General features: G+C 33.1%; 1 protein-coding gene across 1 annotated transcript in view; it reads right to left on the reverse strand.

The window, feature by feature from the left end:
• The window catches only part of LOC129802538 (uncharacterized), a 133,463-nt gene that overhangs the window by 24,864 nt on the left and 84,434 nt on the right, over positions 1-24,165 (reverse strand). Inside the window, exons 4-6 of the mRNA XM_055848445.1 lie at positions 19,609-19,883; positions 13,334-13,462; positions 4,380-4,446 (exon numbers count right to left, since the gene is read on the reverse strand). Of these exons, the coding sequence (XP_055704420.1) occupies positions 4,380-4,446; positions 13,334-13,462; positions 19,609-19,743 (331 nt within the window). The 5' untranslated portion in view covers positions 19,744-19,883. The remainder of the gene's footprint in view (positions 1-4,379; positions 4,447-13,333; positions 13,463-19,608; positions 19,884-24,165) is intronic.

Genomic DNA, 24,165 nt, shown 5'->3' on the forward strand with positions numbered 1-24,165 from the left:
AGATGTTGAACAAAAATTGTCACATTTCAACAATGATTTCAACAGTTACAGTGAAAATGCCAAGCATGTCGGAGGAGGTTTATAACAATATAGCATATGAAAGAAAACAATGGCAATTGCAATCTCTTTACGCGGGATTCCGTGAGAATTCCCTCATTTGAGACCTCAATAAACTACAACTGAGCTATATAGAAATTCATGTGAATTTGAGCATTTCCTATTGTCTCTCCAGTGAACAAATACAATTTCCATCTCAATCAAATTTAGCTTTATTAAGAGGAGAGTGGCGAGATATATAGGTGAATTTGGCGCAAGACTGCCATACAAAAAGTCATCGAAGATGTTTTTATATATTGAAAATTTAGTTTAGGTGATCTGGAAAGTGGATTGAGATTCACGCAGAAAGCACTTGAGAAATTGGTAAATCGAAAAATGATCGCAAGACCTCGATGAAGATCATACAATGGGGATGTTGAACAAAAAGAGCCGTTGTGCAAGAGATCAACATAAGGTGAAAAAGTAATGCGAAGCAATTGGCAATTCCCACAAGATCTTGCATTTGGAATCTAAATTGAGCCCTACATGCAAGAAATTCGTCGGATTCGTTGAAAGACGCTTTGTTATATTTTTAAATTCGAAATTCAAAACCTTAACGATTTATAGATCTACGTTAAACAAACAAAGAGAAATTAAACAAATACAGTAGACTCTCATTCAATCGGCTCATTTTCAATCGGGCGACAAATTTTGTTGACAATTTTCACGTTTAATTATGAAGCTAATTCGCTCAAATTCGCTGTAGTTCTTCCTATTTTATCGTGATTATTTATAATTGAGCACTTTTTGTGGAATTTACAAAGGCTTTGACGCTAAATTCTATCGCTAAACCGGATGACATTTTGCCCCATATTCCCGATTGAGAGAGAGTCTACTGTAAATTTAATATTTAAAAGGTATGGCAAGGCGTCCTAAGTCTTAACTGTGCGGAATGCTCGAACTCGTGACTGAGATACTATACCTCAAAAGTACTTTTGCATCGTTTACCGCTTACCGGTTCATAACAGATTTACTGAACCGATTGAATCATTCAAAATATCGCCCAAAACAGCTTAGGAGTAATACAATTGATTTTCTGATAAAAAATACTTATCGGTTACGAATAGGTTTATTACCGGTTCATAGCCGTTTGGAACCGGTCCAGGCTTGTCAGAAATTCCAAGACCTTTACAACGAGTCTAAATAGGATTTCGGTTGAGAAATACGCTCTCAAGAGCCTTTATTTTATGGCCTTTGAATATTGAAAAACCGTTATTAGGAATGATACAACGGGATTTTCGTATATGAACGAAATGTGCGCCTAGGTAACCTCTAAATTATTTCTTTTCAGTTTCGAACAAAAATATAATTTTGTAAGCCCCAATGGAGCTCACGTAAATAAAATTAATACTTATAGACGGAAATTAGGGGAAACTGGGGCACCACCAAACACGGGGTAGCACCAAACACTAATTTTTTTTTCTAAACTAGTCGGACTATCTCAACCATTTTTTCAGTAGACAAGCGTCCCTATAGTGCCTGCCTATAGATCTTGTCCTCTCAAGTCGAATATCTGATTAAAAAATCGCAGTGTTTGGTGGTACCCCGTGTTTGGTGATGCCTCAGTTTCCCCTAGAGTGAACCGTCCACGGTGACTGATCGTCAGTCACTGAAGACTGAACACAGCTACCAGACAGAAAGACCTCCAAAGGAACCTTTTAGCGCCCATAAGGATGGTAGAGGTATTACAGCTGTCGACGGGGTTGACATGTGTTGAATAGTCCGTACGCTCTACAGATTATAAATTGAACTCTTACAGTTAGATAGGGAAAGACTGTAATTGGTCAAGTTCTACAGCCACAAGTATAAGATACAAGTGAAAGAGCCAGTTATACAGTATGTTTGGAAATAACTACAGGTACGTATCGGTATTCTTGGGGCTATCAGATGTTATTACTAGTCATGATCCACCTTAAAATACGAATTTCCTGAGAAAGAAGAATGTCATTTCTGGTTTTTACTCTGTTTCACAATATTATACTTGCAAAAAATACGAAAAAGAGTTTAGGATAATGGATGGATCACATCGAAATCGATTTACGTGAGATAATGGACAAGCTTTTGCCTTAAACACTCGTCCTAGAATGTCATTGTTCTTGTTATTCTAGAGGATTTAGAATGACAAAACATTTGGCAACTGTACCACGACGAAAGGAAATTAAACTAGATTTAAACTAAGGTTTAAACTAGGTGCCCTTAACCTCGTGATCCCTATTTGGACAAACATACTTGAAAATACAAATTGTACTAAAAAATATTTGATTTATAAGGATTTTTTTAATATTTTAAATATTAGAAATAGAAAATTTTTGATTCTGAATAAAAGAGAATAAGCGAAATTAAAGATAGCATCGTTTGCATTACGAACACAATTAAAGTATAGATGTTCTAAAAAATTTAGAACTAAAATAAAATCAAGCTGTAAAGATAACAGAATCGTAGGATTTTACTTATGAATTTCTTAATTCCAAAATTTAAATTTAAATTAAGAGAGAAAGATTAAAAATATCTGAAGTAAATGCATTTTCTATAATTTAGTACATTGTTGATGTAAAATAAAATTTAGGTATTTGAGTACTAAATTGACGTTACTAGAATAAAAAACTGGTCCAAATTTTCAATTACGCACATAGTAAAATAATAAAAGCCTAAGTTGAATTAAATAGATACCGGTACTAAATTTAAATATGAAAAAATAGCTTCAATTTTTTTAGTACAAGATCAGTTAAGGGAAGAGCACCAGCGATCGGCAGTGTTCCTTGGATCGTCAGGTTAATACCATATTGTTGCTCCAAAATAAATGATTTTTTAAAAATTATTAGCTACTTTTTACCATTTAACTCTCATAATCCTCACAAGAATACAGTGCATTAACTCAGATTTATAAAACCAATTTTCTCTGAGACACCTGATTAAATTCCTGACGATCCGAGGTACAGAGTGCAAGTTTGCAATTACACATATTTTTTAATAATTTATTGTAAAAATTAAAAATTCAAAAGCACAGATATAGTACTAATGTATCAATTAGCATACATAAAAATACTAAATAATGTTTTGAGGATTATATTTTCAACTAAATATGGAGCATATCTCTTAACATTCCGATCCGGGGTACTCTCCCCTTAGATACATTTCTTTTTATTCTTATATGACTAAAGCGAACGGGAATGTGAAATGCTTAATCGTCCTATTTCAATTAAAAATGTATAGGGAAAGTGTGCCAAATTTCGGCATAGTTGCATATGAGCACCGAAGTTCTAAGTGTGAAATGCTATAATTTTAATTCATATTGATATTTTTTGTTACTTTCTTTTCGGGAGGGTTGTGTGGAACCTTGAAGACTAGATTATCATTTTTGTTTTCTTTAAATCTCTTCCTAAAATATTGAAAAATTAATAAAAATGTGGACATTGCTTTGTGTAGTATTCCGGCCACTTTGAGTGAAATACCGGCCACCTTGTTTATGACCACCTTTTGTGAAGCAACGGCTAGAAAATTTCAAAACGTCATACGGAACGAATTTAATAATTAGATTAATACGTTTATATGACCCACAAGCCCTGAGATCTTCCGTGTAATTTGTCCTGAAGACCTGAAGAGTAGCATCTCAAATTTACGCACAGATTCCCGTAGCAATTTGCCCTTCCTGAACTCTTCCAATGCCTTTTCCACATCATCTTTTTCATAGAAGCGGTGGTTTTTTTCTCTGGACATTGTAGAACTCAGAAATTGAAAAAAAAACAAAACATGAATATTTAAAAGCAAAATGAATTCATTGACTATTCGAAGTGGACGAAATTAGAAGCCTGGCCGAAATTTGGCACACTTCCCCTATGTTTTTACGCGCTTTACTGTTCTTATGTGCTTCTGCATTATCGACTTCTCTTTGTGTTGATTTCTGTCTCTACAGTTTTCTCCAGTCTTTCTCGTGTTCTAAAACCACCAAACAGTCATGACAGAAACCAATACAGAAAAAAGTCGATAATGCAGAAGCACTTGAGAATCAGTAAAGTACTAAAACACATGTTAATTTTTCATTGGAATAGCACCATTATACCAAATTTTACACTTTTCAATCCAGTACTTTGATCATTTAAAGTGAATCTTCCTGAAGTGTCTAACTCTTATTAACTGTCTCGTCAAAATGTTACTCGTAACCACATTCAATTAAAATCACCTCCCAGAACATTTATATAGTTCAATTTCATTATTTGTGACATTTGGTGGGGTCGAAGAATCATGGAAAAGGGGTTGAATAAATTGAATTCTCTCAATCTTACCGACAGAGCTGATGACATAGGTTGGGGGTGGTTTCAAGACACTCCTGGCATAAGCGCCTCGTAACACCTGAAAGAAAAGACAAAGAAATGAAACACTAGTAAAGGTTAAAGATTGTAGAATTGGCAAGAGACAAAAACATCTTTCCCCTTTTTCCTGACACGATTTCCATAATTACAATCTCGTTTTGCAGAGCTATGAAAATTTACAGTGCCTATTTGCATTTCAAATTAGCAATTTTATTATACAATAACCACAAGGAAATTGTTAGAATTTTTATCATAGTGATTTGGTTATACATTCAATATTGAGTTAACTCATGCCGTCAAAAGAACTGACAAAAAGCAAGAAATGACAATAAATTGACTTTGCAAATGAGTTTACTGCTAAATTGAAGCGAAGGATGGACTTTATTGCTAATTGTGAAAATCAGTCAAGGAGATTCCTTGTTTAAATTCAAGACACGCTTTGCGTTGAATATAAATATTAATGGAAGAGTTGAGGGGTTTTAAACTGTTACGTAAAGACGGGGATTTACTTAAGATTACTCAGAGTTATTTGTAAATGGATATTAAAATGACACATTAACCAAAGATTAAAATTACTTTTATTTGTTTGTGTGGGTTGATTTACATGTATCAAGTGTCAAGTTAGTTCATGGTGTATAGTATGAACAGTTCTCAGTTTTATGATTATGTTGAATTTAATACTTTTAATATTTCATAATCATCCACATTCCGAACAGATTTTGGCTCGGAAGTGTTTTTGTCCTTTCTAAAATTCATCTTGATCTATTTTCTAACGAAATTGTAACAATTTAGATTATAATATAATACATAGAGCCAGTAATGAGATTTTCCGTTTTTTTTATATTCCGGAGGTTAGAATCGACGCTAAGACGGCGGCGGTGATCTTATGGGAAACGGACAAGTAGATGAAAATAAATTAAAGAATTTTATTTTTATTTGTTCAAACTAAACCAGAAATTGTTTCAAAAACCTCTGTCATTATTAAAATACATTCAAAACTTTTTAACAATGATAAGAAATTTCTGAAAAGATTTTTCTGATATTCAGAATAAAAATAAATAACATACATTTACAGAATTCCTTCAGGCTGTGAATCTAAAAACACCTACAGTGGCGGCCAAAATAATAGAATCACTTTGAAAAGCTTATATTTATTTAACTTTTGTGTTTTTTACCAATTTGTTGATATAATTCTGAAGTAGAAATATTCAAATTATTAGAATCGTAGAATAAGGGTTGGTTTGGCGGCTAGAGGTCTCTATTTTACACAGAATACCTCAATAGTGAAATTAAGTTTGCCCAAAAAAAAAAATTGGAAAATTGTCATTTATGGGTTCTAAATATGGATTTACTTAAACTTATTCGACTTATTAGACCACATTCTTTAATTTAAATGAAAGTGATCCTATCGTGTTGTTAATACCAAATTTCACTATTGATGTATTCTATGAAAAATACAGATTTCTAGCGGCTAAAACAATACTTATTTGACGTAAGGTAATTATTTGAACATTTCCATTTAAAAATTATATCAACGAATTGGCATAAACGAAAATCCTAAAGGTAAAATGGTGGTCTTTGCGGAGCTGATTCTATTATTTTGGCCGCATTGTATGTTTACGTATTTACGTTTAATTTTTAAAGTATTTCACAGGGTATTTACATAGTATTTACAAAAAAGTGTCAAATTTTGGAAAATTATTCTAATTTTTAGATAACGGATATTTTTCTTTAAATATTAATAATTATGATATTTATTTTATATTTAATATTTATTAACAATAGCTTTTGTTGCAGATATCTCTTTAATGTAGAGTTTGACAGTATTGCAAAAGTGAAGAGAAGAGTTTAATAGTGTCCACCGTCTTTTTAACGTTACCAAAGGCTATTGAGTGTAGGAATGTAAATTAAATGTAGGAATCTCTCAGTACAAAGTCATGCCATTATAGATTTAATTACTCAATCGTCTTGAAAAGGGTTATTAATAAATTTACAATGTACAATTTAATTTCTCAAAATGTGTACTTTACTTATATCTTCAAGCTTATCCTTAAGAAAATTACTAACTTTACTAAATAGAAATAAATTCTATTTTATTTCAAATTTAGCAAAGAATATTTAATATAGCATAATAATGCAATTTTTGATCTGTAGGGGAAAGCACGATACATTCGGACGATTCAAGCTTCGAACAACTCATATTTTATGATATGTGATAAATTTGACATATTATAATAGGGTGGAATCACCACTTCTCGCCAGTGCCCTACTTCTCACCACGTATATTGAAATCGCTATTTTTCACGATTTATGAAATAAATGAACCGCAAAGTTACTTGTATTTTTATTGCTGCTACGTATAGAGTCGAAAAACACTATTTTTTTGTTTTGAATTTAAATGTTTGAGCATTTTTAGAGGAGTAATTTAAGCAAGTGCATCGAATCCAATATTTCTTATCAAATATAGTAAGTGTCATGAAACTTTTATCGAACAAAATTTAATTTTTGAATAAGTAATTTGCCTATTGAACATTTAATTACATTCGGCGAATACATAAAATTTGTATTTAGTTAGTTAGTATTTCATTTTTTATAATTTTTATGTAAAAGTGAGCCATGGCGGAAAGTGGTAATATTCTTAAATTGATTCACCACCTGTCGCCATAGCTTTTCAATAGGCGACGCTAACTTCACTTCATAAATTCTCAGTTGTCAAATCTGCATTGTTTACTTTCTGCAATAGCCCAATAATTTGATTTCTCAAATAAAAGTGAAGAAAAATCATTTAATGTGAGTAATAATAAGGTGATCATGAGGAAAAAGAAATGATAAAAGTATTCTTTGCATATTATTGCTCAAAATAATCGAGTTTGAACTTTTTCAAGTGGGTGGCGAGAAGTGGTTACATAACTGGCGAAAAGTGGCGACGAAGTGGCTATTTTTGCATTGTTAATAAAAACTAGTTTTTTAGGTACTTCCGCGTTAAATTGTAGGACAATTGTTTTGACGAAGCTAGAGTCAATATATCCAAGTACCTCTGTGTCAAATTTGAGTTATCTGATAATAAGGGGTCAAAAGTTATAATACAATTAATTTAACTTTTTCTTAAAAGTGGCCCTATTTTATTTTTATAGCTAGTCAAATTCCTAAAATTTTCTTTTGAAAAGATCCATAGGTCAAATCCTTGAACATAGAAAAAAATGAGTTGTCCGAAGCCTGAGTCGTCCGAAGTTAGCGGGCTTTCCCCTACTGCTATATTAAAAAATAACGCCTTCAACACCAATATAGCGATAGAATTCACGAAGAAAGATTTTTTACAATGAAACTTAAAAAAAATTCAAATAAATGCAGATTTTTTGTGTAATATCTTATTTATTTCACGTTATAAAGAATGTTAATAGGGGAAAGCGCGCTGCGTTCGGACGATTGAGGCTTCGGACAACTCAATTTTTTTCTATGTTTTTAATTGATGTTACCGATATGACCCATTGACTTTTCTGGCAATTTCACGCTTTGTATAGCTAATTAAATATAATATTATAATAGGTTAAATTAATTAAAATCAATCATATTGTAAAAAACGAGATGTTCGAAGCTTGAGTTGTTTGAAGGTATACGAGCTTAACCTTACATTATTTACTCACGCTTTTTAATAGTTTCTGAATTATAAAATTCATATAAAAAAATTAAACAACAATATTATCGAAATGCTATCGTTAGTTAGTTTTGGCAAATGATTCCTAAATTAATGTAAATTAGGATTTAAAAGCTATCTTAACTACAAAAATCAAAATAAAATATTGCACTTTTCCTGTAGCGTAGATGCGAGTGGCTTTGCTTCCTGCTTTACGTAAGTTTCTCTTTAATTCTAGAGTTTATGGAGGAAATGTAGATTATTTTTCAGTGCCTTTATGATCTCTGGACCATCCTTAAGGGCTTAAATTTAAGAAAAGCTTAGAAAAAGCAGGTGTGCGAAGTTACCCGCATATACGGTAGTATAGTTATAACGGCGATTCTATTAATAATAATCATAGTTAAATATTTATTCTAAAGATTTTATAATGAAACAGGACATATATAGTTGTGTTTATATATAGTTCTTACAATAGAATATTTTTAGTAATTTTAAGACCTCGCTGAAAATCCCTTATTGCCAATAAACATAGCTTAAAGAAAATAATACTCCTAAACATAAACTAATGGGAAATTTCTTCTGCTAATAATTTTTAATGATTCTGCCTAGTTGACTTTCTAAACTGCTAATTAATATTATCTTTCGTCGCTGTCGGAGTCTGCAGTGCAGCATAAATCTCGCAATTTATTATGATTGTGATATAATTTTACAGACACTGTCACTTTGAATTTAATAATATATCATTCAATTAAAACTATTACCTGCAATAAATTGCAGGGATCTTTTTCCTGATGGGATTAATTTCACTAAAGCATCCAATAAATAAGTGAAATTTATGTGAAAGGAGACAAAACTATTTGAACTATTTGTCATTATTTAATTTTGCTATATAAATTGAATTTAAAATAAATTCTTATAGCGTAGGTCGTTAATAAATCAATTTATTGCCCCTCGTTAAAAATGTTTTTTTAAATTGCTTTGTATGTTAAAACCTAGCGCCAATTTCTGCGAATACTTCATCAGCATCTCAATTGAATACTAATGAATTTGCAGGTATTGCTTAGAGCACGATCAAAAGTACAAAAAAATAAATATATCGAAACACTCCAATTCTAATAGAGATACACCAATTGATTAATGATTGCATGTTTCTGAGTATGCAATTAAGTGGGAGAGTAAATTGAATTGGTGCTCTTGAGCAAACATCGATAAGGATTTCAGAAGGTAATTTTGTGATCGAGAAATGCACTTTTGGTGTAGAAATGAAAGTACTTTCGAAATTTTACACAGATCTTTAGCCCAAGAGACACTAGCATAGCAATTTTAGTGACTTTTTTTGGGGGAGGGCGTGATGCAATGAGAAATTTCACAGTCACTCTGCAAAAATTTGTTTAGTCAATTCGATAATTGACTTTGATTGATGCACATTAGAGGAGTTTTGTTTTTTTTCTTCCTGCAAAGTGCCATAGTTCCGAAAGTGTTAGGAAGTTTCAGTCAAAATCAGCTCACTGATCATTAGTTGAAAGGTCTTGTCTGCAAGTTAAACAGGGTCTTTCACTAAGTTTGTGATTGGATTACTTGAGATTATTTGATAATCGCAGCTAATGTGTTATTACGATCCGGTCAACCACCTCTGATCGAGCTTAGATTCACAAGGTAGACATTTCGAACTGATAAAATTGGCCCAATCGACCTTTACGTAAAGCAATATTCGAAGTTTTTTTTACTATACGGGAAGGCTATGAGGCATCGCATATACTCTGGCTTTGAATACTTCATATTTTTCCATAATGACTTTCAAATTGAAATTCATTAAAGGAATATGGGAAAAATATGAAGTGTTCGAAGCCAGAGCGTGGGTGAAGCCTGAAAGTTTGCTTTATTGATTGCCCCTATTAGGCTTCTCCTGCTAAACTTTATGCAGCTTTGCAAAAGTGAGGTTTTTTCAAAATTTCGTTTACAGTGGTTTTCTCCTTTTCCGGTTTAGAAGACCATAGAACGATATATTGTAGCCTTACGGCTCCGTTCAGTAATAACCTTTCGAAGAGACAAAGCCACTCCAAAGCCAAACCAAACCTATTCGAAAATCTACCGGAAGCCTAAAGTACAAGTTCATATAGGGGGAAGTGGGGCACCTTTGAAACTGGGGTACCTTTGAAATCGGTATTTTTCACCTATTTTTAAATGTAATTGAGCCATGTCATAGTGTAATTTGGCTTCCCAATCTGTTTGTGCAGCTAAATTATATCACGATAATGCTCAATTTTATTTATAAATAGGTGAAAAATCCCAATTTCAAAGGTACCCCAGTTTCAAAAGTGCCCCACTTCCCCCTACCTGCCGCTTTAGCTCTGATTGTTCTGCCTTTTCGAATTTCGATATTCTTGACACTTCAATCGTCTACAATGTCAGCAACAATGTGCAAACTTTTGCTGCAAAAAGTGATTTTTTGTGTAGTTTTGTGGAATTTAAGGATGGTAGAACGTCTTAATTGCAATTTCATTCAAAGAAATGTCCTTTTAATGAACTTGCTCATTTTTGTGTAATTTTCGGTTTAAATGTTCGAACTTCCAACGAATTTTTAGGTAAGTTCTCTCTGATATACCTTCGAATCGGTAAAGTAAAAACCTCAACCGGAGAGAGCTCTCAAATCGGGAAGGTTTACTGAACGAGAAGAATCAATAGCTTTCTAAATTTTTAGTTTTTCATAAATTCCTATGGGTCATTCCCGAAATATTGTATATTTGATTTAGATTTTTTTGCACAAGTTTTTGAGAAGATTTAACACTGTATTAATATGTTATATCTTTGGAATAAAGTACTTTTGAACGATATTTTATGTTATGATTTTTCATTTTGATTTTGACTTGTTAAACTTTTTGTAAAGTGGATTTTGAAAAACTCGTTTCTCAATATTTTTTTCGTTTTGTCAAGCTAAGAAACCTTATTTTCTTTTTGGATTGTCATATAACAACTTTAAGACCATTCAATTGGATGCTAAAATCGAAAATTAATCGATTAGTTTTCGTGAAATTTTTTTAAAAGTTTTTCTAAAATATTTAAAATTAGGAAAATTTCATAAAGTGAAAATTGACATCATTTTCTTTCTTAAAAGTATTTCATATTCCAATTCCACTCTTTCGCAATCGAACGAAAAATGAATTTATTGTTATGTTCATTAGAAGAAGAAGAAGAAGAAGAAGAAGAAGAAGAAGAAGAAGAAGAAGAAGAAGAAGAAGAAGAAGAAGAAGAAGAAGAAGAAGAAGAAGAAGAAGAAGAAGAAGAAGAAGAAAAAGGATGCGAATGAGTTAGATAGACGAATGCAATATGTTCTAGAATAAAAGGAATGAAAATTTTGATTTGATAAAATTATCTTAATTTAAAGGATTTATCGCAGAAAACGCATTTAAAATTATCTCTTAAATTCCAAAATAAAGAGGCATCTCCAAATTGCCCATTTTTCTGATGATAGTTTTTTGGAAAACCTTTTGGAAACTCTTCTTGGTTTACTTTTCTTATTTTCCTGCTTGAACTTAATGAGAGAGCAGTTATATAATCCAACTTTTTCAACTTGTGACACAGCTAGAGGCCAAACGGTAAGAGATATCGACTTGCTGTCTTCGACGACCCCCTATAAGTTTACATTATCTATCACAATCTTTTTTTTCTTTTCCTCACATCGTGTTCACCATCCAAAATCATGTTTTTTTAGTTTTTTTCAAAAACGCCTTCTAGATTTTTTTCCATTTTCGAAATTTTTTGAAAGTATTAGTCAAGGTAAACATTGAGCCCGATCACAAGTAGATTTTGATTCTCCAATAGTGTCTTGGATGAAAGGTAAATGGAACTCTATTTGCACAAGAAGTCGTTGAAGTTCGAAGAATTCAAATTCAATTTCGAATTTTCATACTAAATTTTCGAACAAGTTGGGAAAAATTTATCAAATATCATACTAAAAAGCTGGCAAAAGAGTTACTCAGTGATTATGGAATGATTAAATACTGGGGCAAGAACAGTAAGCATCGTTCTGTTTTCTTTTCTCGCAAAAATGTGAAGACCGTTACATTTTAACACTTGAGCACTTCGAAATTCGAACAGGATGTACATCAGCCACCTTGCGAAAGTATTAAGAACTAAGAAAGTCTCTTTTTTGGATCTTCAAATAAATTTTCGAATTTTCCAAGATCTACTTGTGTACGGAAAGATTTCGTTTTTAGACACCTATGTTCGAAAACCATTTTGAAATCAAATTTTCGAAGATCAAAGTTAAATCACTTTGTAGAACCTATTTTTTAACCGATTTGCCTAAATTTGGATTTTTTTGAAAGGTCTTGGAAGTTCCAACGCGGTTGTATCGGACTTAATTACTCATGAGTCAATAATATACCTGTAAATGATATATCTTTCTTGATTTTACTTTTTTATTCGTCCGTATTCTTGTTACTTATTCTAAAATATTCTAAAATGTTCTTTTTTAAAGCAATTTAATCGGTAGTAAACCGATATGCACCGAAAAAGCATAGGGAAGGCCAGGGCAGAATTAGCCACCAAATAACAGTTTTTATTGCCTATAATTTGTAGAACAAATGTTTGTATCAGTCTGATAAGTATTTCAATGAATAGGAAGTTAGGTGTTTACTTAAGATATATAGTGGTTTCCTCAATATTCCTTCTAAGGCACGCTATAACATCCCATTATCTAATACTATGTGCGGCTAATTCCACCCCGGTCTCCCCTACGACAAAATAATACACGGGGAGCCCTTCCTTGTGAGTTCGAGCACTCCGCAAAGCTAAGACGCTTTGTCATATCTTTAAACTGAGATTCTTTATATTTTCATTTTATTTTGTATTAGAAGTTTTTCATGAGTATTTCTTTATGAAACGTTTAGTTAAGTTTGTTTCAAAACGGTTCTAAACAATAAAATAAAATTATGGATGCGTTTTTTTGAGACATAACACCTATATCATTCGGGATACTACAAAAATCCATTTGTCAATAAGGAAAATCACATCTCTCATAAACCAAAATAGCTTTACAGTACCTCTAGATTGATGTTCTCTCGAACTGAGAGTGACTAGTTCTGGCGTCTTTGGAATTAAATTGTTATCTTGGTAACTCAATCGGCTGGTTTTTATCACATTGGCAGCGAAGGTACTAAATAAGTGGGTGTGATAGAATCAAATGGGAGTTGGAAAGTTTTTTAGACTAGTTCGTTTATTAGCCCAAGATAAATGAAAATGCATTGGGGTGTAGCACGAAAAGGGGGCTGAGATGCGGAAATATACTAACCTCCAAGGCACAAGGTTCCGCCGTCACGAGTAGGATTCCAGGAGAGACGTGTCCGATATACTTGAGGGCTCTTGTGGCAGCAGTCAGAGGCCCATTCCACCAGCATTGGGCATTTGCAGCGAGGAAGTTCTGGAATTAATTGGAAAATTTATAATTTCAATTCATGCACACGTTTCGCTATCCGTTTGAATTTCCACCCTTCGTTGTTTTCCCTTCAGGCAAACACTAACCCCCACCCCCCCCCCCCCCCCCTCCGCCCTGGGTTCATGTGTAAGGGTGCGTTTTTGTAAGGGGTGGAAGACAAAGTCTCTGAAGGGCAGACGAAATCAATAAATCAGAGGGGAATTTCGATGCTGTGGCAACGGCGAAAGAATTACTGCAATTTTCTCTTCCCAGCCCCAAAAGTTCCTTACCAGAAAAATCGGTGATGATGGACAAATGAAGGAGATTCACAGCATCGCCTCAATCGACTAACAATGTTGGGTAATTTAATTTTGTCATAAAGTTGTGAGTGTTGAGCTAAGACAGAATTATGTGCAAAGAAAGCTCGTAATTGCATGACTATAATCATTTCTATTTGCTTTTGTGGGAATTAGTTTTCATGGAGTTTTGCCACAAGTGCGAAAATTTGTGCTAGATGTGGCGTCTTGTCTAGGATACCGAAAAGATGCATATAATAAACATGCATTAGGGTAAAGTGGGGCACCTTTGAAACAGGGTTTTTTTCTTCTAACATTAAAGGGGGCTGACCCTTAGTAACTAAATAACTATTTTGTGGAGCTAAATTATATCATGGTAAGGGTTAGTTCCATTTAAAAAAGGAGATCTATCTTAAAGGCGGTTCTTTTCTCCTTAAGTATTGGAAAATTAATATTCAACTTTGTCCAAACGGTGAAAGGTATCGAGATGATGGTTAGTGATTTTTTAATTTAATTTAATAAATATGTTTATAAGGATAAACAAGTACCCAAGTACCTGTCTTAACTATGGGTGTCCCCTCATAACTCCCCCTACTGAAAGCTTCCCAAATATTCCTTATACATTAAGCGGACCTCCCCATTCTTGTAACGTAAACTACTATATAAGGCCCGAGGCGTGAAGTGCCTTGTGTTCAAGCTAAGTCCCTTTCATAAAACATCCCCTTTCGTGATGTCTTCCCTCACTCATCATTCCAGCACTCAAGCCAAACAGTAACTATCATGTGTACGAGGAATTTCATAACAATTGTAATGACATTTCCTGATGGAATTCGAGTGATTCTCGAGAAATCTATGGACTTTCTTCAAGTGTTTGGGTTTTGAAATGGCCAACATAAACACTCATATTGTTAAAGTTTCCATCTCTCTCAAATATCAGTCTTTAAGCACTCTTTTTAGAAGACTGAATAGAATGAGATTAAGGTTTATATTACTGTTTAGGGGAAAGTACTCTCCATTCGAACGTTCATGCCTTCGAATAATGTGAATTTCTTTTACTTTTCCTAAGAGATTTCCAGATTATCGTCACATAATTATCAATTAATAATAAGCTAGCTAATATTTAATAGAAATATTTAAATCTCTTAGGAAAACTTAAAGAAAATTCACAATATTCGAAGGTATGAACGTTCGAAGGGAGAGTACTTTCCCCTATATTTTAGAAAAGAAAAACAATTTTGAAATAAGGAAAGCTGTAATATTTAAGTAAAATAGTTGGTAAAAAGCAAAAGAACTTTAATTGAAAATTTGGAACTTAAAGACGTATAGGAGATGGCTTTCAGGTTTCACACACGCTCTAGGTTCGAACACTTCTAATTTTTTCCAAATTCTTATAATGAATATGACCTATCTTTCACAAGATGTAGTAGTAGGACTGTTTAACCTAGTGGAGTTGGAGGGAGAAAGCCCGTCGTGATTAAGACTCTTCTAAGCCAATGGTACCAATCACTGTTCAGCTGGAGTGGTAATTCTGAGGGGTGCTCGACGGCTAACCTCCAGTTATGATATCGCTATAGCTCCGCTATTAGGCTTGTAAGTGTTCAACGAGAAAAATCACAATCGAATCGGCTCCTCTGCCGGTTTTTACCAGTGAAGCGAGGAGGACGCCAGATTCATGGCAATCTCGAAATGGAGACTAGGCCACAATTTCGGGAGGCTAGCGATGAAGGGTGCTCTAGCATTTTAGGGCATACCCAAGCTCATGCGTGCATAGAACAGTGTGGTGCATTTCATAATAACTCTCTATGGGGCATAAAAGGTTTAATTAACTATAAATGATCATTTTAAGCTTTATAGATTATAATGGGCATTTCTGTAGAAGTCTCGTACATTCTTATCAGTGCACCATATATAAGAGCAAATGCATCCAAATGAGGAGTTATGCACACAAACTTTAAGGTTCTGGAATACTTCACTTAAAATATTAAGAAGAAATTATGAGGTTTTATATAAGTTTCCGTCCTAACCTCATCATCAATTCGACAAACTATCTCCATTGCAATCTTTATGAATGGTTTATTCAAGAATTCTCTAAAGCCCAGGAAATGAAAAGTCTTAGAAATCTTTTTCCATGCAATAAAACCTCTGAAATTTCAAGTTCTTGTGTGGAATATCCGTTTATTTTTCCACAAATTCCTCCTTGTTTTCTTTTTCCATTGAGTTGAGAATGTCACAATATTAAAGTGTAAGCATGTTCTCAATGTTAGTTCTGACACAGAGTATCTTCTTGTCTTTAAATAAACAGAACAGATGGTGGTGAAAAGTCCAAAGGGAGAATGCCAGTGAGATGGCAGGAAGAAGTCTTCATAAGCAATTTTCATCATCAGTATTGATTTAGCGCTAAGGGCGCAATTCATTCTCCAATGTTTTCGTCGTAATGGGAAATTCCCAAGTGATAGATTAGTTGGTGAGTTTTCCATTGAGTAAAATTCCAACTACTTCCTCCCAGAGTAAACCTCCTGCAGGCGACTCAATAAATTCTCCACTCTATTTTCTTTCCCACTTTTGTGCAATAACAACCACCATAAAATATCCCATGAAAACGTGTTCTGGTAAATTGTGGGTGTTTTGGACCCAAATAGACACCACAGAACAATAGATGGAAAATGCAGCAAAAATTCTCTGTCCCAAAAGAAAAATCTTTAGCATTGCATCTCTTTCGGAAAAGACTTTTGGCGCCAATCCAGGGATTCTTCATCTTGGGCGTTTAATCTCATAAAATAAATTTTCCTCCGGGGAGAAGTGCAGCAGAATCGAGGGAAATTGTATGTTGTCGTAGTCTCTCCACTCTTGCATATACAATTTTGAAATTGGCACCCGAAGCAATGATGTGAATCAACAAAAAAAAAAAAATTCAAAACTTTATATGATGCTGCATTCCGGCCATTCTTCCTGGCACACAAATGTTTTGTCGTCCGCCTCTTCCAATCCTTGGGTACTTTATTGCACTTGGGGTATTGTGTATGAAAGTTTTATTTACAGGAACAATAAAGATTTAGTCACTAGTGAGATTTCAGGATTTACAGTGTTTCACCAAAGCTCTGTTGATTTCATAAAATAAACAGAAAATAATCGTATTTTTTATACCGGGATGATCGTTTTAATGAAGTTTTTAAATGCATTACAATAAACTCATATTCTCTATTTTAATTATAGATTAGTTTTTGATTAAAAATAGTTAATGAGATTATTTTCCAAATTAAAATTAAATTTTTGAGACAAAGATTTGAAAAATTTCTTATAGTAAAATACGTAAAATATCAAAATGAATAAGTCTTTGATGGCCTCTCCACACTATAAAGAAATTTATGTCCATATTGAAGAAAATTCCCTAAGCTTATGCAGGAAAAACTCTTCAATATGAACATAACTTTTCTAATGTGTAGAGGCCATAAAACACATTGAATGTTTATATTGATATCGAAAAACCTTTTTTAATTACAATACTAGGAGCACCTTTGAAATTGGAATTTTTCACCTATGTTTAAGTGGAACTGAGCCATATCATAATGTAATTCAGCTTCTAAATTTGTTTATGCAGCTAAATTAAATCACGATAAGGCTCAATTTTATTTAAAAATCGGTGAAATATCCCATTTTCAAAGGTGCCCCACTTTCAAAAGTGCCCTACTTCTCCCTAAGAAGTTTTTTTCTAAAACAAAAATCTTAAGCATAAGAGCAACATTGAATATTTTCTAAAATATTTATTAAAAGAAGTAAAGAGAAAAGAAAGAAATGAGAAGTAAAGAGTTAAAACTCGGTATAAATTCTGAGATCCGTGAGTTACTCACGCTAGAAATTCACGGATTTAGCTAAGTTTCGAATGCCTTTTGTAAGTGTTTCGTTTCCAGATCAGCAAAAAATTAAATATCAGCAAATAATTCGAAATGATCAGTTGCTCAGGTCAATTTGTTCATTAAAAAGTTAGAAATGAGCAGTGAAAACTTTGAATAGGTCCTTAAGCTCAAGACAGACTTAAAGCTTAAACCAAGAGACAGCTTAGTGAAAAACGGATTTAAATGTATTCTAATCATAATTTTGATTATAATTGCGTTAAGCCGTCTTTCGGTTTAAGCCCTATTTTTTTTTGGATGAAGGCAACAAGGATAACAATCTCTTGGTGTTGGGGATGCGGTGTTGCTATGGAAGCTGAGGAGCACTTTCCGTGGAAGTTTCTAACAACGAGAATCTGTAGGGATATAGACCTACCAAGTAAAAGTAATGATTTGCTGTCAAGGAGCATTCTTGGATCAATTCAGGAGACACCGAGAAAAGAATACCCTAGAATCAAAATGGGGTAAAATCAAAGCCAAAATAGAATAGAATCAATACCAAAATTGGGATAAAATCAATACCTGAATGGGACAGAATCAATACCAGAATGGGATAGAATCAATATCAGACTAGGATAGAATCAATACCGGAGTGGGATAGAATCAATACCAATGTGGGATAAAATCAATACCAGAATGGGATAGAATCAATACCAAAATGGGATAAAATCAATACCAGAATGGGATAGAATCAATATCAAAATAGGATAAAATCAATACCACAGTGGGATAGAATTAATATCAGAATAGGATAGAATCAATACTAGAGTGGGATAGAATCAATACCAAAATGGGGTAAAATCAATACCAGAATGAGATAGAATCAATACCAGAATGAGACAGAATCAAAACCAAAATGGGATAAATTCAATACTATTTCTTAATAAATAATGACTTCCAAAAATCAATATTGCAATGGGATAAAATTAATCCCACGATTTCTAAAATTCAATCTCAAATTGAGATTGAAACAATACCATTTCCTCTTCAAAAAATTAATTTCATAAGTTTGATACCAAAATGTCCTAAACGTAATCCCAATATTTCTTAACTTTGTTCTAGAAATCAAAATCAATCCAAATTGCACCTATTTTCAAGAAAATTTGGTATAGTTTTGGTATTGAAATAGTGGTATTAAAATCAATACCACGGGTATTGAATTTGGATACTTCAAAAATTTTCTCTGTGGACTAACTGGTTTTAAATCCAAGAAATAGCACATGGAGAAAATAAAGGGTTTTTGCCATATCAAATCTTTCTAGACACCCTGATAAATTAGTCTATCCCACTAATTCCCTTAAAATGTGGTAAATTCAACACTAGAAATTCAGAAATACAGCCAGAAACACTCATTAGCTCATACAGTATCCTCGTAGCATGTAGAAGATACCAGCCAAGACATAATTCGAGGATTTTAAATTTCTTTTCAATATAACCGGCAATAATCAAGAAGAAATCATAATTTATTTAATTTTCTTTAAACTATTTAAAGCTTGTTTTTTTGCTTATTTCTGCTAAATCTTTAGCGAGATAGGACTTGCAGCCTCCGATTAGTCAATACCTATTCAAATTTTCCATTTGTGCTTCTTGTATTGAAGCTTTCCCAAAGACTTTCATTTTAATTTTCAATGCTTTATCTCTTCAATAAAATATTTGATATAATTAAATATTTAAACATATGTATTTCAACCCTTAATGAACAAAGTTTAAATTTGAAGAGATTGAAATCCCAATATTTCAACGAAGAATCCGTATCGAAATGGTTTAATGTGTAGTAATTTTACACGAGGACCATTCAAATATCTTTCAGATTTCTTCAGATTTATCTCTGTCAAGAATGTCTCCTGCAATTCTATCCCGAGTTGCCATTAGGACCATTTGCCTCCCATAAATTTCCCGACATGAAAGTATTTTCTGAAAGGCATTTATAATTTCACGCCGAAATGCGATTGCCTCGGGGCCTTACCTGGAATATCATGTAGCCCGAATCGTACATCCAAAAGTCTTCTGGTGTATTTCCGGGACGACTCAGTTGAATGGCCAGACACTGGTTGAGGATGAGGCGGCATCTCTGCGGTGTTCCCGGTGATTTTGTTCCCATTATGCCAACCGTGGGCCAATTACGCGACGCCAAAGGTTAATTAGAGACGCACAGTGATCGTCTTATTTGCACAAAATAGATGCCTTCTCTTTCGTCACATTCTCCAACAAATGGCACAAATTGACGATCCTCATGCGATTCTGCAATTTAACATGAAAAAGAAATGTCTGGTGAGAAAAAAAATTCTGCGTTTTGTGGCATTTGAAGAAGATATTTAGCTGGCAATATTGCTATTATTAAATGAGTATCATCATTTCCAATATTTCTCCACTCTCTTTCAAAACAATCCATTTGCCATGATAATTACATCAATAGAAAAAAAAACACCATCATCTCTATACATTTTAGGTTATTTTGCATTAGCACTGAAGGTTCTATTTGTTTTTACTCCAACGTGCCATACTTAGAGGTTTGTTCAAAAGGAATTCAACAGTAAATTCAGGTGTGTTAATTTCTTTGGTACTTTTGTATTTACTATTTTTTTCCCTCCATCCATGCCGAAGGTGATGAAAAAAACATTCGTGATATCATCTCTTTGACGGTAATTTATATTTTGACTATTTGTACAGGTCGTGTAATTCAAACAGATCACACAGGAGGGGCTCAAATTGAACGATGTGTTTTTTTGTGTATATGCAAAGTGCTAAAATATTGCAAAACTTCTGTTGAAACTTCATCAAGTTGAATGTCTCCATGGCCAAAATATCGAGTGGCTTGAGTTTAAAAGATGCAAAAAGAGAGACACCTCATGAATATGATAATGATCAGTAAAACAATTTTATTGGGTAAAACAAATAGTGATCTTCATGGTTTCAAGATCACGATCATCGAGTGGAGCATTTACTTAAATATGTTTACAAATTACTCAGAGATTAAGTTCTTCCCACGAAATCACGAGATGATTAAGTCATGTCCGAGAGGCACTCAATGGGACAGCAATTAAGAGAATTGGCAACAATTTAGGCTAAAGATCTCTTGAGAGCCGATTTACTTGGTTATTTTCATCTCATTAGTAAATACAAGAAGCTTAAATTTATTTATTTGAAATACTTCAGAAATTGAAAATAAATTTCACAAGTAAACCTACTCAAGATTTTGCTGAAGTACATAATTACAGTTTAAATGAAATTTTACATTTTGTTGCAATGTAAAAAAGATTAGGGGAAAGTGCCCATGCTTTAGACAGTCCCAAGCTTCATAATGACCTATGTTCCTCAATAAATATGACTTCGCGATATATTTTAAAAACAAGACAGTTTCCCCTAGTTTTTAAAATATGGATGCAGTGAGTCACATTAATCGAAAATCGTAGGAAAATTTTAGTCATTATAAAGCTTGGGACTGTGTAAAGGATGGGCACTTTCCCCTACAATAGTTACCTCCGCACCTAATAAAATTTATAAAACATTTGAACAACGTTACACTGAGAGAAATCCGAAAAAGTTAAAATAACATTCCGGAAATGTTAATTTTACCCTGCAGTATTGATCCAAAATCGGTGTAAATATTACCCTTTTTAGGTGTATTAAGGGTTAAAGGTACCCTTTTTCATGTTAATTTTACCCTTAATAAGGTGTAAAATTAACATTAAAAAATGATGATATATTTTTACACCTAAAAAGTGTTAAAGTTATGAGGAAAAAATGTTAATCGCACCCTCTTTTTTTTCTCAGTGTATAAAGAAAAATAAAAAAAAAATCAAAATATTTTGGTAATATCTTTCCTTGAATGATTATTAGGGGGAGGTGGGGCTATTTTGACCAGTGCGACTACAATGACATACGATTTTTTTTGCATATTTCTAAAGGAAGCTCGACCCTACAATTATATTATTTACAAATACGAGAAAAAATCGTATATCCATGTAGTCCCACAGCTCAAAACAACCCCACCTCCCCCTATAAGTAAATTAATAGATTTTTTTTAAAATATCTTTTTAGTCTATTACACTTCAAATTGAGGTTGCATTACCAAAAATAAATAGCTTAATAAAGGGAGTGGCAAAGCGTTCGAGCTTTAAGGAATGCTTGAATTCGTGACATTGATTTAATGGACCAAATGGTTCTAAAAATTGTTTTACACAGTTTGCTGAAAACAATTATCCAGTGATGTGAAATACAAGAATCGTGTTCACGAGTTCGAAGTTTTTACAAAGTTTTCATTTTGTTTTTTATGGCTCCGGCACACCTTTTAGATCAGGAAAGTTTCATGAAGTCGAAATTCGAAACCCTTTCTCACTCACATGTTTTGCATATGACTATCTTATTCTTTCGTATGCCAAATTCGATTGAGCTAAATTGAAATTGAAGTGATGTTTAAGAGAAGAAGAAGAAGAGTGCGAGAGAATGAGATAGACATATGCAAAACATGTGAGAAAGAAAGAGATCCGAAATTCTAATTCATGAAATTTTCTTGATCTAAAAGGTGTGCCGGAGTTATTATGTTTACCGGATCAAAATTTGCCTAAAATCGATCAGATATGGTGGGCCTGAATTCAGGATAAAAAATGTTTCTAAAATGCAGGTTTATTACTGGTTGAGTTTTGTTCGGAATTTGAAGACCTTTATAATAAGTTCATACTAATCGTTTAAGAAATAAGCTTTCTAGAGATGATAAACATTCAAATATTAATGAAATGCTAATTTAAACAACTTCCGAACTATACCAAAAATGGGAGAAAGAAGCAAAAAGCTTTTTTAGACATACAGTGTGACCTCGATAGAGTCAACGAATTATTTCCAGGCCTGTTGACTCCATTGGATTCGGTGACACTGTTGGAGTCCGAAAAAATCAATTAAAATGTGAAATTTTGATATAAAGGGGTATCATTTTATGTTTATACTAGGTAATTGATAAATTTAACACGATAGTAGAATATTTTATTTAATTAACCCATAAATTCTACACCCTCTGGTCCAAAAAAGTCGTATGTTTGGGCAAAAATTAGAGATTAAGGAATGATTTTAGAGAATGTTTTTATTATTAGTAGTCTATCGAGGTCCCACTGTATTTCCTAAAAAATAACTGGGAAGAGAAACTACGAACGGGAAAACTTACAGCATATACAGGATATCTCGGGGCGTGGTGACATCCACAATCCCGAAAGTCAAATTCCTGAAAGGAATATAATCGCACGGAAGATAATTTGTGGAAACACAAAAAATCTCCTTTTGCCTCCAACAAGTTCGAGTGCAAGTGTGAGAGCAGCTGTGACACTTCTAACCAATTCAGAATGATGGCTTTCGTTTCGAGATTTCGGCCTTTTCGGGATTTGGGTATTTAGGTTTTTGGCTTTCTGGACTTCGGTTTTTTCGGGATTTTAGTGTTCAGGATTTTGATATTCAGGATTTTGGCTTTTGGGATTTTGGCTTTCGGGACTTTGGCATTTTCAGGATTTTGATATTCAGGATTTTGGCTTTTGGGATTTTGGCTTTTGGAATTTTGGTTTTCGTGACTTCGGCTTTTCCGGGATTTTGATATTCAGGATTTTGGTTTTTGAGATTTTGACTAGGACCGCATTATGAAAGGAAGAAGAAAGGCTAGGGTAAAAGCAAAGTTAATGCTAATGGCAAGAAGGTAGATTTACGGAGAAAAGATGGGTCATACGAAGAGCCCAAATAGCTGATTTTATCCGTTTAACCTCTAGCTCTGTTAACGGTTAGATAATATAGGTAGATAGACGGACATCTTACTTGACGTCATTGTATGGTAATTGTTTGTAATGAAATACCATGTCAAAAAGGAGTCATTAAGGGATATGAAACAAAAAATTTCAAGGGATCTAAAATCGTAGGGATGTAAGTTAAAAAAATCGGAATTCCGGACAAGATAATGTAGAAGTTCGAACTTATTTAATTTCTTTTTTTTTTTTTTTCAAATTTTGAATAAGTGGTCCGAACTGTAAATTGATTTATAAATTTATAAATTTTTCTTTAAATACACAGTGATCTCTTTGTAAATTCTGAACAATTAAAACATCGCTCATTATATTGTATAAAAACTGCTGCTTTAACGTTTTACGTTTTTTTTTTTTTTAAATTTAAAATCACTATATTAAAAGTGAGACTTCATTATATACACCTTTTAAATAATCTCAATTATTTCATAGTTAAAAGATCATTAGAAAAAATCTGATATATGAGGTCTGGAATTGATATTTTTTAGTGAAACGATGTTAGCCAAGCAGGTAGTACTCTATTTCATACTAGTATCGTCCTTCTTTCCCTTAACATCGCAATCAGTAAGTTAATATCCAGAAAGAGATTCTTGATGAATTAATACTTGTACTTTTTTTTGTTACAGTCTATGTATGATATTTCCCTTAAGAGATTTGAGTGTCACAATATGGTCAAGAACTACATTTCAATCAAATGTTCTGTAAATTTAATTAATCGAACTACGACTTTCATTCAGGCATCTGGT

This window comes from Phlebotomus papatasi, chromosome 2, assembly GCF_024763615.1.
Source record: "Phlebotomus papatasi isolate M1 chromosome 2, Ppap_2.1, whole genome shotgun sequence".
Classification (NCBI taxonomy): Eukaryota; Metazoa; Arthropoda; class Insecta; order Diptera; family Psychodidae; genus Phlebotomus; species Phlebotomus papatasi.